Genomic DNA, 17,938 nt, shown 5'->3' on the forward strand with positions numbered 1-17,938 from the left:
CAGCCCGTGAGTAATGACCCGTGAGTAACTTCAGCCCGTGAGTAATGAATTATTACTCACGGGTACAGTAATGGGTGCTATTACCTATGAAAAAATAGCAAATAATGAGCATGTTATTAAACGGTCGTAGAAAAAATATATTTTTATAATCTACGCATCGAGCTTTCTGTTCGGGCCGATGATGTGACGATATTTTGTACATGAATGAATGATTTTGACAATCGCATGAAATAGGAATTACTTTTATTAATACGACATGAATGTATAAGGAAAGGGAATCTCACTCAACTCGCCAGATGAAAATACATATTAGGGATATACTATCACCGCTCGTATAAGGATAGGTAAAACGATAGGTAAGAGGAAAACTGTCGGATTCGCTCAGCTCGCCAACACGACAGCGGAAAATGGTCGGGAAATACTACCTACATAAACTCACCTCTTATACCTGGCTGTTGTTTATTATTCTTCGATCAACGCTCCAAGAATAATAATTAACTATAGCCTAATAAAATAAAAAAAGTCAATATGTAAATTCGTACAGGTTAAAACAAATTTTATAACAAAGTTTTGGTGGGTACAAACGATATTTTCAAGAAAGTATCCAAATCATACAAGGGGATCATTGTTTAAATAATTAAAAAGGGGTCAATTTTGCAAAAAATTACTTTTTTAACTGCTGAGGTCATTCAATTACCAATGAAGGTCTATTGGATTTTTTTCTGCAAAGTTTAAGGGTAAATATTCCTCATAAGACTTACTAAATTAAATTTGACCCCCTATTAATTTAAATAATTATATATAAAACTTTAAAAACAAATTTGCAAAAAATTATTTTTAGCGTTTTAAATAAGCACTATAAATATCTTATTTTACAGACTAAGTTGCGCTATATTACCAGTATTAAACAAAAAAAAATTGGTCGAAAAATATTTAATATTTTTTGAGATACTGAATTTGTTTATTAAATGTTACTATATTTTCAATTGCAAAAACGTGGTTGTTGCCAAAGAAATATTCACCTGCTTAAGATTTCATCATTTTTAGTTTTATGTATATTTTTGATAAATGTATTGATAAATTCAAATTTCAGTTAAACTCCCCCCTAAAATGGCATTTGAAAATTATTCAAATTTGTTTATAATTTGTTTTTTTAATAACGTCGCGGGGATTAAGTATTTTGAAATGCCGTTTCGATCATTGGGTTCCTGGGATTTTTTACTAATTAAAAAAAATTTTTTATCGTTTTTTCTTCTTCTTTTTCTTTTTGGAGTTATATTACTACGGGCCCTTTTAGGGTTAAATTTTATTAAGAATGTCGAGTCTCTGAGTTGTAGATTCTAGACCTAAAAATATTCAGATTTAACTAAAATCTTTTAAATAAAATGTGGCTACTTACTGAGTTACAGGGTGTTTTATTTAAAAATTATTGTTACCAAGTACTTTAAAACTATTTGACGTATCCTTATCATACTTGGCAGAAAGTGTGGCTATTATACACCCTATTAAATTGTGATTAATAAACGTTTCTAGCTAGTGCCAGAGGCGTACGACAGGGGATAGTGAATGATTGACCCTTCCCAAATTCTACGCCACTGAGTAAATTACTATTGTAGCGAAATTTTTCGATTCTCCAATACTTTGTATGTAAATAACTTATTGGTATTGATAAAGTCATCAGTTTGAGAGATATTGGAAGTTTAAAATGAATGAATAAATGAATCAAAATAACTATGCCGTTTCATTTTTAACGTCCAATATCTCGAAAACTAATGACTTAATCATTACCAGTAAAGAGTATATTATTTACATAGATAGAAAGTGTTGGAGAATCGAAAAATTTCGATAAAATAGTAATTCCCTCAGTGGCGTAGAATTTGGGAAGGGTCAACCATTAACTGGCCCCTGTCGTACGCCTCTGGTGGTAGCTAGAAACTTTTGTTTATCACAATTTAGTAGACTGTATAGTACTTACACTTTCTGTAAAGTATGATAAGGATACGTCAATTAGTTTAAAAGTACTTGGTACAAATAGTTTTTAAATTTTTAAATAAAACTCAGTAACTCAGTAAGTAGCCACATTTTATTTAAGTGATTTTAGACCAATCTTGATATTTTTAGGTCTCGAATCTACAACTTAGAGATTCGACATTCTTAATGAAACTTAACCCAAAAAGTAGTAATACAATGCCAAGAAAGAAAAGAAGAGGATAAAAGACAAAAAAAATTGTTAATTAGTGAAAAATTCCCAGGAACCCAATTATCGAAACGGCATTTTAAAATATTTAGTCACCGCGACGTTATTAAAAAAACAAATTATAAACAAATTTCGATTATTTTCAAATGCAATTTTAGGGGGCAGTTTAATTGAAATTTGAATTTATCAATACATTTATCGAAAATATACATAAAAATAAAAATAATAAGATTTAATACAGGTGAATATTTCTTTGGCAACAACCGCGTTTTTGCAATTGAAAATATAGTAACATTTAATAAACAAATTCAATATCTCAAAAAATATTAAATATTTGTCGACCAATTTTTTTTTGCTTAATACTGATAATATAGCACAACTTTTCCTGTAAAACAAGATATTTTATAGTGCTTATTTCAAACGCTGAAAATAATTTTTTGCAAATTTGTTTTTAAAGTTTTATGTATAATTATTTAAATAAATAGGGGATCAAATTTAATTTAGTAAGACTTGTGTCAAATATTTACCCTTCAACTTTACATAAAACGATCCTATAGACCTTCATTAGTAATTTAATGACCTCAGCAGTTAAAAAAGTAATTTTTTTGCAAAAATGACCCCTTTTTATTTATTTAAACAATGATCCCCTTGTATGATTTGGATACTTTCTTGAAAATATCTTTTGTACCCACCTAAACTTTGATATAAAATATGTTTCAACCTGTACGAATTTACATTTTGATTTACATGTAGTGTAATTTTATTTTACTAGACTACTAGGCTTTTCGATCGGACTTTTATATCGTCCAAGACGGTACAAAAACACGTTTTACTTAATTCATTGGCGTACTCTAGACCAGCGTTTCTCAACCGGTGGGTCGCGACCCACTAGTGGGTCGCGGGCGTATTTCAGGTTGGTCGCGGCGTGGCTCTTACAGTAGCTGAATAACGTACATATTAATCATCATAGGTGAGGGATGGGTCGCGAATATGAAAAAACATCAGAAGGTGGGTCGTCAGACATAAAAGGTTCGGAACCACTGCTCTAGACGATAAAATTATATTATCGTCACAAGTTTTCTGAGATGTCTGTCCTAATCTTTGCAAATTATCTTCATCTTGGGCTATCAATAATGCGTCGTCTGTGTAACAGAGTATTGTTACTTCTTTGTTTTTCATCCTGTAACCCCTTCTTTTGCTTTTGATTATTTCATCCATGTTTAAATTGAAGAGCATAGTGCTCAATAAGTCTTATGTCGCTGCCTATGTCTATAGGTTTTGTTATGTGGTCCATCTATGTATTTGATAGCCATTTTGTTGTTTTGGTAGATGTTTTCGATAGTTTTTATGATATATCTAGGAGAATTTCTCTATTATACAGAAGATGGATTACATATTTGAGTTTTACTCTATCAAATGCTTTCTTCAAGAGTAGGTATCAGAAATACAAATGCTGTTCTATTATACTTTAGTGATTTCTCAGTACCTAACAATAAAACACTGAAAACGTTTGCTTTTTATACTTCAACAAAATTTATTATACCTATGTGACTACAGCTGTTTCGGCAGAGTGCCTTTCTCAAGATTTCTCAGTTATTTAAACGTTTAAACTTAGGTACCAAGGTACCTAAGTGTACACACTACAGACTTTTGTTAATGATTTTTTTATTATTTTAGTATTTAGGTAAATGGTACGAACAAGAAAAGTATCCTTTAATATTCGAAATAGGTGGCAAATGCATTACAGCTGACTACTCGAAAAGAAGTGATGGTAAAGTTGAAGTTTTCAACCAGATGAAAAATATTTTGTAAGTATTTAGTGAAGAATATTTGAAATATTTGTAAGAAAATTGGGTAAATGTCCATGTTTGATACAAATGTGATGGTAGGTGTCCGTTTTTGAAACCAACAAATTTTATTTGAAAGAGTGAACCCTCGATTTGGACCTAACTTAAAATTTATTGCTTATAACATTCATATAGGGAATCGGGGCCAACTTTCAAGGTTCATACCGTGAAATGGGGTGAGATTTATCAATTTTAACTTTATTTGATTTATATTTTAAACGTTTTTGTGACTGTTCTATATTTAAACACTTCACGTGTTATACTGATATCTAAAGAGTAGTGATTTAACACTAGTTTTGTTTTAATTATTAAGAAAATCTACTTATCTCATAAAAAAAGGGTGATCAATCTTAGACCCGTGACTGGGGTGAGATTGATCATGATGATCTTATAGCATGAAACAGTAGTGCTTTTAAATAGAATATGATCAATTTTAACCCTGACTAATTCAGTCAGACAGTTTTTCGAATTTTTACAAACGGGCGAGATTGATCATGCGGGGTGAGAATGATCACACTATTTTTATTGTAATCTCCTTTATTTATACAAAAAAAACATATTTTAACAACTAAAAATGTAATTCAGAACAATTTATAAAAAAAGAAAATTTGATTTAACATTCTTTTATATTCATTTCTCCGCGAAAATGATATTTTTTATCCCATCAGAAATCGTCTCAAATGTCGGATCTGGTAGTAAGGCAACTACTTCCTTGAAGGGAACAGTGGATATGTCATTTTCAATTATTTTGAAAATCTTCCTCGATCCTGCCGATTTAAGGCCTTGAACTTCGATTTCTTCTCCTTCTAAAACTCCTTTTACCTGACAAACATAGCGAAATTCCGTCTTTTTCCGAGAACCAAACAAAAATCTCACTAACAGGAATTTTCCCTTCGTGATGTTTTCTAATGAAGGACAGAAGTACTCAACCTCCTCTTTATCTTTGTTAATATCAACATCACTGTTGCTGTCATCTAATTCCAGGTTTTCATTTGAATCGTCACTGGTCTCCTCTGATGGTTTAGGTGCTGTAACACTTTGACCAGGTTCAGCTGCTAACAGTTTTCTTTTCCGTCTAGGTTTTTCAGAGCCAGAATTGTACCTCAAGTCTTTCAAAAAGTTAGTAAGAGAGCATCTAAGCTCGACTTGATCAATAGCGTCTTGTGGTAGCTTTTCCAAAACTCGATTGGGGTTGAATGGTGCAATGCCACATGCTTCAAAACCAGAAAGTAAATTTCTTTTTGCATTTTTGCAGCACTTTTCTCTGCGTCTGGATTTTTAGGTAATACTTTATTCATGATTTCCAGTGTTTGCTTTAACAGCTTAGGAAATTCATTTTTCGGAATGCCAGAGATTTTGGAATTTTCATTTTCCATGATGTTAAAGTTTTCCTCCAGCTTTCTTTTAAGGGCCTGAAGAATGCGACATCCAATGGCTGGCAAATATTAGTAGAGTTGGCTGGTAAGCATGCAAATATTATATTATTTTCTTTCATTGTCTAGAATATCTGGATTAAAATGAGATGCTAGGTTGTCCTCGATTAACACCTTTTTTCCATCGAGTCGCCTAGCATGTGGTAAGAAGCAAGTGACAAACCAATCATTGAATGTTGACATATCAATCCAACCATGGGAGGTTCGATTATATCGTGTTCCAAGTCAGCAACATGGCTATTCGCAGCATGGGCTGCCCTTGGGACCATTTTCTGTCCAAGTATTCCATAAATTTTCCGCCTTGTATATGACGTAAGGTGGCAGAAGTATACCTGAGGCGGATCCACAAATCGTTATCGATGTAGCAGATTTTGAATGGTTGCACATGTTTTCGGGATATTTAGTACCTCTTCGGTAGATGCACAATTTTTTCCCGGGGTCATCTGAGACGTTGGACTTGTCGTATTGAAAAATATTTTCAACTGGAACATTTTCAATCGTTTGTTGTACATTGTCAAAGTATTTTTTAATCAGGCCGGAGATACTTCTGCTCAGCTTTTTTTAATATTAGTGGCTAATCTTTTACCAGCAATACCTCCGTGTCTCTTCAACAAGCTATTTACCCAGTCAATTCCAGGAATATTCTCCTTACATCTAGATACACTTCTACCAGTTTTGTCCAAAAAACTTTTAACGAACATTCTCAAATCCATTGCACTTAGAGGATATCCCCAATTTGCACACGTTAAAACGCTGTTAATAATGCCTACTTCTTCTTCATATGTGAATACAGATTGTCCACCTATTTTCTTAATCTTCCTTCCATGGTACTTGTTATTTAAAGTCCCGTAGGACAATTTGTATTTTTTTGCGGCTTTCCTTAGTGATAATCCATTTTCCAATACATCGTGCAACGCCTGATTAACTTGTTCTTCCTTAAAATTGCCATATGTTCTACTGCCTAATTGTCTTTTGTACCTTTTTCCCATTTTGATTGATATTCTTAAAGCTGTAACAAAAATTATAAATTAATTTCTGGAATGTACATAACGTGGGGTTAGATTGATCACTTGATCAATATCACCCCATTCAATATTATCCGCCATCTTAAAAAAGCTGGCGTTAGTTAAAATGCTAGATACTTAAAATGATTATTACAGAACCATACAAAATAATTTTATAACACTAGGAATAGCGAACTTACCTCTGTTCTTTCTTTACCATCAAAAGTACACAAACTATAAAAATAGGCAAAAAATTATGGTTAATTTCAAAGCAACAGAACTTCTTCCCAATGCCAATTGCAAACTAACAACGACGTGAACTGATTATAGCCAAGATCCAAGAAATGAATGGTGCCACGCCCAGAAACAATTTTACATTGGTTGCCGGTTGTATCTACATATATGTGATACAACGACAAATGATCAATGTCACCCCGAGAGATTAATCTCACCCCATTTTACGGTATTTTAAAATCAGACATTATCATATTACTGAAAAACTATTCATAATTCGGATAAATATATACAGTAACTTCTAACATATCAAACTTCCACCCAACTATTGACAATTTTTTACAGCAATTAAAAGTTTAAGTACATGATTGAGTTCAATGATTAGAACTACATTTGCCGTTTCTGGATGTTTCTTTTCCATTTTTCGGGATCGCTCTTCCTCTTACGAGTCGTCCCTTGACTCACAGATATATTTGACTCCATTAATATCCAATTATAAGTAATAATTTGCACAAAAAACAGTTTTAACTAGTGATAAACACAAATAAAACAATTTACATCAGACACGTTGACAGGAGTGGCGGCCATTGTTGATCTCGCAGTCATGTGCATGTGATCACAATACAGCATTCTCATTGGCTGTTGGGGAGATGTCTGGTGGAAGATTTTTGATATAAACCTTCATAGCAGGAGTCCGTTTTTGAAACCAACATTCAACTTTGAAGCTGGAAATAACATATTTGCGTCCGTCTTTGAAGGAAATTATTATCACCGTTGGAAAGAACAGGAAAAATTCTATAAGAAACAACTTCTAACTCAATTTTTATTTTTTTGCAAACGTCCGTCTATGATATGAAGCCACTCAGTTTGTAATATAACCAGGAATTTATCTTCAAATAAAAACGTTTATTTTGTAATCGTATTATTTGTTTAAGTATTTCCATCTATAAGCAGACTATTTCCATCACGCATTCCTAGAGGAACTACTGCATGTTTTGGTGCGATACAAGAAATGCCACCTATGACGTGAAAAGTGTGGTATCGTACACCTGCTGTGTAATCGTACACCTGCTGTGTAAAGCACGACAGGTCAATTTTCTGCGGATCGCCTGCGAATGCTGACACTTCCAGGCAAACAGCTTCTGTATAGGATGAACAAAACCCCAAAAACGTACTTTGAGCCGTACTTTTTGTAGAGAAAACGGCCAACCCTGAAAGAATGGTGAGACGAATTATCTGGGCCTTACTGCCGCTACCAGACTGCAAGCGCGTTGCTTGTTTGGAAGTGTCAGCAATCGCAGGCGATCCGCAGAAAATTGACCAGCCGTGCTTTACACAACAGGTGTACGATAACGCTGATTTTAACGTACATATAATCGACGGATACCACACTTTTCACGTCATTGGTGGCATTTCTTGTATTGCACCAAAACATGCAATAGCTCCTAACCAGTCCATTCCTCGGTTAAAAACTAAACCCGCGCCTGAGGTTTATGGAAGTCAGGGAGCTGTTCAACTAATACATTTTGAAAGGACAAAACCTCAAGGTTTATCAGATTTCAAGATAACATATCCGAAGGGAATGTTCACACCAACTGAAACTGTGGCTCCATATGTGTCTGATCTTCTGTGGCTCTAAGGGTAAAGCAGAGACATTCCCGGCCTCTTAGGATGGAATGGATTCATGGAAGTTGTCACAAGATACATACCATATGCATATTATGAACTAACATTTATTATTTGTACAGAAAACTAGGAGAAATTTATTAAATGACAGCATTCTAATAAAAAATAAAGTTTTGGAATGTAAAAAGTGGGTTTTTGCCGAGACCGTTAAAAATTGGCAATTTTCAACTTGCACTTAGACCGAACGGTTCGTCTGAAAAAAAAGTAAATAGTGATATTTGTAGAGAATTTTAAGTACTTTAATTTCTGTTAACAGACCATTTACTAAAAGTTAACAGTTTTCCGGATTTTAGCAAAAAAGCGGAAAAAAGCAGAAATTACCCCTTTTTTCTCGATTTTTTCAATGTTCCGTCAAGAAATTTTGTCCGCAAACCTCATATTCAGATTCAGCAGCCCAAAATACATATATATATATATATATATATATATATATATATATATATATATATATATATATATATAATGAAATAAATCAGAACTACCCCAAAACTTTCCCACTAGGGAGCTCGTAGAGTACAAATTGACTGAATCCTCTCAAATGTCCTAAGTTGTACTAAAATGTTGGCATTGGTATAACCTTCTCCTCTTAATATATTTTTCTGGTAGCTAATTTGATTTTATTGTTGTATTTTTAAATACGTCTTGTATAATCATGAATGAAAATCATTTTATTAATGTTAAATATGTTTTTAGAACCAATTCAGTATCCTCAATTAAGGGAACAGCTGAATTAGCATCAAAAAAAGGGGAAGCAAAACTATCAGTCACTTTCAATACACCTGGTAGGTAGAAATACATTATTTAAAATATAAAGTTTTGCTAAATAGATATGATTACACTATTTTAATAATTATTTTGCAATGGGATTTAACCTTTATACGCATGTATTAAAAGGATTAATTTGCTTATAAAGAGATATCTATAAGAAGAGGAGTACGAAAAGGATACTTCAAGAGATATGGAATGGCTCCGAACACAAAAAAAAACAAAAATCATTATTGTCAGTAAAAATAAGATTGAAGAAAAAACTTTAGAGAAAGTACCCGGATACAATTACTTGGAATGTGAGCTAAATGGACAATGGGACAGCCGCCTTGAATTACAACGACGCTGACCTGAAACGCTTTCAATAAGATGAAAGCAATATTATGCAATAGAAAACTGGGAATAAAAATTAGAACGAAAGTATTGAGATATTATGACGTATTCTCCGTCCTTATATATAAAGTTAAAGCCTGGACAATCACAGACGCAACTGAAAAAAGACTTCCCACCTTTGAGATGTGGTATTATCGAAGAATGTGGAAAATATCATGGACACAACACGTAACAAACACAGAAATATTAAAAAGGATGAAAAAAGAAAAGGACATACTGAACACTATGAGCAAAAAACAGCTACTTTGGTCACATACTAAGAAATGAAAAATATAAGTTAATTCAATTTGCTATACAAGAAAAAGTAGAAGGAAAAAGAGAAGAGAAAATAAATAGAACCGTTGCCTAAGGAGTAAAATGAGCAGTGATGATCGGCACACGAAGAAGAAGACACGTGTCGTTGCTGATGAATATTTTTTATACTTTAGATATGACAAAGCATGAATTAACTATTTTTCTTGTTATACTAGTCAAAACTTTCAACTTTATAAAATATTTAAAATAATATCAAATTGAAAACTTCTTGGACCATTTTCCTGATAACACCTCCACGGCTTCTGGTTCGTCCACATAAGTAGGAATAACAATTTTTAATTTTCTTGTTTTTGTAAAGAATATTTTAATTCATTTTCTTTTCAATATTATGGGACACCCCGTATATACGAGTAGGCCAATACCTAATTCAGTGAGTATGTATTAATTTTTATCATTATTTTCAAGTAAAAACCTTAAAGTTTTTTGTATGTAATTACCTGCCTACTCGCCTCATTTTAAAAAGACAATTCGCCAACCAACTCTCTTGGTTAACAGTCACTTACAATCATTCCGAAAAGTGTATAGAAACTCAATATAGTCCTCGCGAGTGATTTATACTTTATACTACTCAGCAATAGCAGTACGAAAAATAGCAGGCCTGCTCCAGCTTGTGCAACGAGAAATGACAAGGTAGGAAATATTTTTATTACAATTTACTTTAAGGTCTGGTTTTTTTACTGTTATTTTTTTTATTCTATTTTAAATTCACCCTATGCTAAACAGTCCACTAATAAAGCTCACTGAGTTAGTAATCTCCTCCAAGATGATTTATTGATCCGTTACGAGCCTGATAGATCCATTTTCTATATTTTTTTCTTGCATTTTTCATTTTTCTAAGAGGGTAATATAGTCGGGGAAAGTTTCTTTTAAACCTGAATTGTTTGATTTTATTGTCATACTTTGCTAATTTACAAAGATCAGAATCAAATTCAGGTTATTTAACCGCATTTCCTTTGACTTTATTTTTTGTTATTCTTTAACATAAGGCGATAAAATATTCTTTACAAAATTAAAATCACGTATCAATTAGTACATTGGTTTTTTGTTTGTGCCGATCGTTAGTGGTACCTATACCTCAGTTAATGTTGTTTTTTAAGTAAAAAAGGAACACATTAATGTAAAAGTAATTATTATTAAATTGTCGACGTCGGCCAATAGACAAATTTTGTTATAATAATTATTATACAGGTTGACTCTATTATAGATGAAACTGTGTGTTTATTTTACACAGTAATTTTTATTTAAAGGGTTTATGTTTTATAATTATTTTTTGTCTATAAATATTCAAATAGCAGAGGACATAGTTTTCTATTTTATTAGCACAAAGTTCGGTTGTATTTTATTAATTTTCGTGTGGTGAACCTATTTTATTTCCTAACGCTAATTTCATATTTTTCTAAATTTATTAATTCTACATTTAAATTTACAAAATGGCAGATAAAATTAAAAAATATCAATCTTTAAGACAAGTTGAAGTGCAACAAATGACTGAAATTCATGCTGTTGCTTTAAAGGTAGCTGCTGACGATAAGAATTTTTACCCGGTTTTGGAAGTTATGTATGAAGGATTGGAAAAAATTCGTGACAATTTTTATGATCTTCATAATAAAATAATTATGTTAGTTTCTGAGCAAGATAATGAGGACGCGCTATTTAAAGTCGAAGATGATTGCCGTAGTAATTTTGACAAATTATATTATAAAATTAAATTAACATACGTGCAAGCCTTTAGAAAATCTTCAACATCAAGTCAGCAAACTACATCAACTTCACAGTCTCAAAATCCTTTACCTATAAATTATTTTAATTTACCGAAACCGGAATTGCCATCTTTCAGTGGAAAAATAACTGAATTTAGAAGTTTTATAGATCAGTTTGATGCTCGCGTTCATACTCTTACTTACTTACAACCAATTGACAAATTTAATTTGTTACTATCGTGTTTAAAGGGTGCAGCGCGCGATGCTGTGGATCATATTGACATCACAGCAAACAATTATCCAATTGCCTATGATCTGCTTTGTGAAAGGTTTAATAATGTTAGGGTAATCGCTGCCAATTTATGGAATAACCTTGAAAGTTCACCACAACTGACTTCAGAAGATCCAAAAGAACTACGCAAGTTGTTAGATACATTTTCGAAAAATGTGGCATCTCTAAATAAGCTAGGACTACCCACAGTACATTGGGATTTTATACTTGTTCAAATGATTTTAAAACGATTAACTGTTTCTTTAGTAACACGTTTTGAGCTTTTTCATAATAATTCAACCATCCCAAGCTATAAAAAACTGATTGATTTTTTAAATCAAAGTTGTCTCGCTTTAGATAATATTGATTTTCACACTAAACCAAAATCTAACTTTTCTAAAAAACCTAATTCTTCCAAATCTACATCATTGCTTGCTCAAACAGAACCTGAACCAAAATGTTCTATCTGTAAAACTAATGATACCCATGCCATTTATAAATGCTCCGTTTTTTTGGCAAAATCTCCTGTAGATCGATTTCAATTAATAAAAAAGAACAAGATGTGTATTAACTGTCTTGGATCACATCGTTCTAGCCTATGCAAATCTACATGGACTTGTCACTCGTGCCATAAAAAACATCATACACTCCTTTGCTTCTCCTCTTCTAAGAAAGAAGAGAATGTTCAAGATTCGGCGGCATCCACTTTAAATTCAACGACTGGATCATCCGTTTCTGTGTGTTTTTCTTCCGCTGATAAAAGTACTTTGCTTTCCACTGCATGTATTGAGGTGCTTGATTGTCACGGTAACTACCAACCTGTTAGGTGTCTGTTAGATTCGGGAAGCATGACGTCCTTCATCTGTCAAAAGACCCTTAGGCGTTTAGGTTTACGTCCCATGAAAACTTCAGCTAACATCCAAGGATTAGGTTCTATGCAGTCGACCACTAATTTAGGTGGGGTTACCATTTCTTTTAAACCAGTACGTAAATCTTCTCCTATTTTGACAACCGATGCGTTAGTCTTGACAAAAATATGTGAGGATCAGCCTTTATGTAATTTAGAAGTTAATACTTGGCCCCATATTGCTAATTTAAAGTTAGCAGATGATAACTTCTTTCGTAGAGGATCCATCGACATTCTTTTAGGAGCTGATGTATTCTCTACAATTCTTTTGGATGGACGTATTTACGGCAATCAAGATCAACCTGATGCAATTAATACTATATTTGGCTATGTGCTTATGGGAAAAGTAAATATTTCAAAGGCACCTACTCTTACTTCTTTATTTTGCCAAGTTGAAGATACGGTTTCTTTGGATCAGCAAATAAAGAAATTCTGGGAATTAGAAGCAGTCCCTGAAGTTTTTTGCTTAGCTCCTGATGACGCTAAAGTGGAAAATATGTTTATGAATACTTATAAGCGTGAACAATCAGGACGCTTTGTAGTAGATCTACCTTTTAAGGAAGAAAATCCTGTCTTTCCTAATATTAGATCACTTGCTCTTAGTAGGTTTTATTCATTAGAAAGAAGGCTTCAAAAATCTCCTGAACTTTATGACCAATACCGCACCTTTATGAAGGAATTTGTTGAGCTCGGTCACATGGAACCTGTCCCATTGAATAACTTCGATTCACCTTATGTTTACTATTTATCGCATCATTGTGTTTTAAGACCTGAAAGTCTAACAAGTAAATTAAGGGTCGTTTTTAATGGTTCCGGGCATTTTCCAAATCAACCCTCACTCAATGACAAATTATTCACTGGTCCTAAGCTTCAGACTGACATCTGTACAATTTTGATTAATTTTCGATTGCATGGTTATGTAATTACGGCCGATATTTCTAAAATGTATAGGCAAATTTTAATTAATCCTACTCAAACAGATTATCAAAGAGTACTTTGGCGTTCTAATAATTCTGAACCTGTTCGAGATCTTCGTATCAACAGAGTTGTTTATGGTCTCTCTTGTTCTCCTTATCTTGCTATTAGATGTCTACATCAGTTGGCTAATGATGACGGGGATTCGTTTCCTCTAGCAGCCGAGGCACTTAAAACTGGAACCTACGTTGATGATATCATTTCTTCCTGTCCTAGTTTCGAAAATGCCTTAGCACTAAGAGACGAACTTATTGCCTTACTTGCCAAAGGAGGTTTTGAGTTGAAAAAATGGTCCAGTAATGTACCCGATTTATTGAAAGGATTAGCTGTATCAGATTTAGCAATAAAACCTCTTACATTTAATGATGATATTTCGTCCAAAACACTTAAAGTATTAGGGTTGGAATGGGACGCTTCTTCGGATACATTTGCTTTTAAAGTTCAAGTTTTAGACTCTTCTTGTACAAAACGTCATCTTTTGTCCAATTTAGCAAAAATATTTGATCCTCTTGGATTTTTATCTCCAATAACATTTCTAATTAAACACCTTATTCAAAGAATATGGACTCAAAAGATTGGTTGGGATGATGCTCCATCAAAAGAAATTATCCGTTTGTGGAAAAAATACATTGATGATGTAGCATATTTGAGTAAATTAAATTTACCTCGTCGTTTATTAATTGACGATATTTTACGCTTAGAAGTTCACTGTTTTGGTGACGCTAGCGAGAAAGGTTACTGCGCTGTCTTGTACTTTCGATGCTTATCACCTTCAGGCCAACCTTTTGTTTCTTTTGTTATAGCTAAATCTAAGGTCGCACCCATTAATAAGGGACTTACTATTCCCAGATTAGAATTGTCTGCTGCGGTTTTAGTGGCTCGACTAGTCTCCTTTGTTTCTTCTGTTATTAAAGATAAAGTAGAAATCAAGGAAATATACTGTTCTTCTGATTCTGCTGTTACATTACGTTGGTTACAATCTTCCCCTCATCAGTGGAAAACTTTTGTGAGCAATAGAGTAGCTTATGTGCAGGAACGAGTAACTTCTTCATGTTGGCACTATGTTCCTTCTGAAGAAAATCCTGCTGACATTGGTTCAAGGGGTTGCTTACCCTCTGAGTTAATTAACTGTTCCAAATGGTGGGCGGGGCCAACCTTCTTACAATCTGATCCGCTAACGTTCTTTGAACTTAATTCAAAGGAGTCTACTAATGTAAATTTGGAAGTGCGGACTGTCGCATTGATTGCTGAAATTCCCAATAATTTTTTAGATATTTTATTGGATCGTCATTCGTCTTTAAATAGGTGTGTTCGATGTTTGTGTTACATTATTCGTTTTTTCCATTATGTAACCAAAAACCGATATGGTAATCTGGAAATAGGTTGTTTAAGTTTATTGGAGCAACATAACTCCTTACTGGTTTTTGTTAAACGAACACAGCAGATCTTTTTTAATACTTTAATAAATTTTATCCAAGATAAACAGCTGCTTCCAAAAAATTTAAGAAAGCTTTCACCTTTTATCGATGCAAAGGGAATTCTACGTGTAGGTAGTCGCCTAGCTAATGCGCCCATTTCGTATGATCGCAAATTTCCGGCATTACTTCCTAACAGTTGTAAATTAACTGATATGATTATTGAATCTACTCATCTGCAATATCTACACGCCGGGCTTCAAACTGTTCAATACCTAATTTCTCAGCGTTTTTGGATTATATCTTCCAAACGAGCCATTCGTAGAGTACTGTCTAAATGTGTTAAATGTTTTAAGGTGAATCCTTTGTCCCCAGTTCCGTTAATGGGAAATCTACCGCTAGCTCGAATATCTCAACTAAAACCTTTCAGTAATGTTGGAGTTGATTTTGCGGGCCCTTTTCCTATAAGAGCTTCCAAACTTCGAAAGTCTCAAACTCTTAAAGCGTATTTGTCGCTTTTTATTTGTTTCTCAACAAAAGCTCTTCATTTAGAGCTCGTATCTGATTTATCCACTGACGCGTTTTTAGCTGCGTTTAAGCGATTTGTCAGTCGTAGAGGCCGATGTCAACATGTTTATAGTGACAATGGCACTAACTTTGTTGGAGCCAGAGCAGAACTTAACAGATTGGCATCACAAGCTGCTTCTCATGAATCTATTCAATGGCATCTCATTCCCCCTTCTTCTCCACACTTTGGAGGTTTATGGGAATCTAATATTAAGACGGTAAAGGGTCATTTAATTCGCACAATTGGAGAACAAGTACTAACTTTTGAAGAGTTATATACTATTTTTTCTCAAATTGAGGCCATCATGAATTCGAGGCCAATATGCCCGTTAAGTTCAGACCCAAACGATCTTAGTGCGTTAACTCCAGGACATTTTTTGACCATGGAGCCTTTGAGTGCTCCGCCCGAAGAAACGTTGCTCGATGTTCCGCACAATCGGTTGAATCGTTGGCAATTATTAAATAATTTGCACCAACAGATTTGGGAACGGTGGTCTAAGGAGTACCTCCAAACTCTTCATCAAAGGGCTAAATGGAATTCTCCGTCTCCAAACGTCCAACTAGGTACCTTAGTGGTAATCCGCCAAAATAATATTCCCCCGCTACAATGGCCTTTGGGCCGTATAATTGAGGTTCATCCTGGATCTGATGGTATAGTTAGAGTGGCCACAGTGAAAACTAATAGTGGTATATATAAACGCTCTATAGTAAAATTATGTCCTTTGCCTTTTGAGCCGTAACAATACTGCGTATTGTGGTGGGCGGTTGTGGTTCGTCCACATAAGTAGGAATAACAATTTTTAATTTTCTTGTTTTTGTAAAGAATATTTTAATTCATTTTCTTTTCAATATTATGGGACACCCCGTATATACGAGTAGGCCAATACCTAATTCAGTGAGTATGTATTAATTTTTATCATTATTTTCAAGTAAAAACCTTAAAGTTTTTTGTATGTAATTACCTGCCTACTCGCCTCATTTTAAAAAGACAATTCGCCAACCAACTCTCTTGGTTAACAGTCACTTACAATCATTCCGAAAAGTGTATAGAAACTCAATATAGTCCTCGCGAGTGATTTATACTTTATACTACTCAGCAATAGCAGTACGAAAAATAGCAGGCCTGCTCCAGCTTGTGCAACGAGAAATGACAAGGTAGGAAATATTTTTATTACAATTTACTTTAAGGTCTGGTTTTTTTACTGTTATTTTTTTTATTCTATTTTAAATTCACCCTATGCTAAACAGTCCACTAATAAAGCTCACTGAGTTAGTAATCTCCTCCAAGATGATTTAGCTTCTAAAAATTTAAAGCCAGATGGATGCTGAAGCAAAGCAGACACGAGGGAATTCTACAATGTGCAATTCACAACCCCGTCTGTTCAGCGTGGTAAATTCCAACGGAAAATGGACCTATGTCATTCAATAGGAGTAATATTAATAGAAAAATGTATACCATTTTATTCAGTTGCAACGCGAAGCCAAAACTGCCTTAATTTTCATTTAGTTCAGAGAGCGCAACCAGCGCTCTCATTGACGATTTCGCCGCTTATTAGGGGCTCATCAGAGAATGCATAGGTTAAATTTGCTATCTCAGAGATAGCCATTCTCTGGTGAGCCTCTAATAAGAGACAAAATCGGCAGTGAGAGTGCCCTCTCTAAACTAAGTGAAAATTAAGACAGTTTTGGCTTCGCATTTCAACTGAATAAAAATGGTATACATTTTTATATTTGTCTTGTTTTATTTTTCAGTAACAGTCACTTCGCCTTATTGGGTACTAAGTACTGATTATAAAAACTACGCAGTAGTGTATTCTTGCCAAACAGTAGTGGGTTTCTCTGCACGTAAGTATTTGTCTACTTATTACTTTGATAGTCATACAAATGTTTAAAAAAACAAATAGGAAAAACCACTCTTTAAGTATACATGTCATTATTTTGTTCTATTTTTTTGTAGACACTGCATGGATTCTTACTCGAGATCAACACCCCTCCGAAGATTTTATCAATAAGGCTCGACAAGTACTTAAAGATAATAAAATTAACACTTCTTTCTTGTTCAAAACGGATCAAAAGAATTGTTAACTGTCAAAGAATTACATTTGTTATTTTGTTGATTATTAAATATTAAGTTGTTTGTTTGTTTAATATATACACAAGTAGGTTGTGTAAACATGTCTAGGTTTTTTTTTTGTCAAATCTCAACAAATTCTTTTCCAGAATAAATCA

The 17,938-nt window shown here is 33.6% G+C and overlaps 1 protein-coding gene across 1 annotated transcript in view; it reads left to right on the forward strand.

The window, feature by feature from the left end:
- The window catches only part of LOC114326113 (apolipoprotein D), a 31,101-nt gene extending 13,215 nt beyond the window's left edge, over nucleotides 1-17,886 (forward strand). Inside the window, exons 2-5 of the mRNA XM_050662410.1 lie at nucleotides 3,875-4,005; nucleotides 9,095-9,183; nucleotides 17,462-17,554; nucleotides 17,667-17,886. Coding sequence (XP_050518367.1) covers nucleotides 3,875-4,005; nucleotides 9,095-9,183; nucleotides 17,462-17,554; nucleotides 17,667-17,794 — 441 coding nt within the window. The 3' untranslated portion in view covers nucleotides 17,795-17,886. The remainder of the gene's footprint in view (nucleotides 1-3,874; nucleotides 4,006-9,094; nucleotides 9,184-17,461; nucleotides 17,555-17,666) is intronic.
- Nucleotides 17,887-17,938: the final 52 nt, after the last annotated feature.

The sequence above is a fragment of the Diabrotica virgifera genome, chromosome 9, assembly GCF_917563875.1.
Source record: "Diabrotica virgifera virgifera chromosome 9, PGI_DIABVI_V3a".
Classification (NCBI taxonomy): domain Eukaryota; kingdom Metazoa; phylum Arthropoda; class Insecta; order Coleoptera; family Chrysomelidae; genus Diabrotica; species Diabrotica virgifera.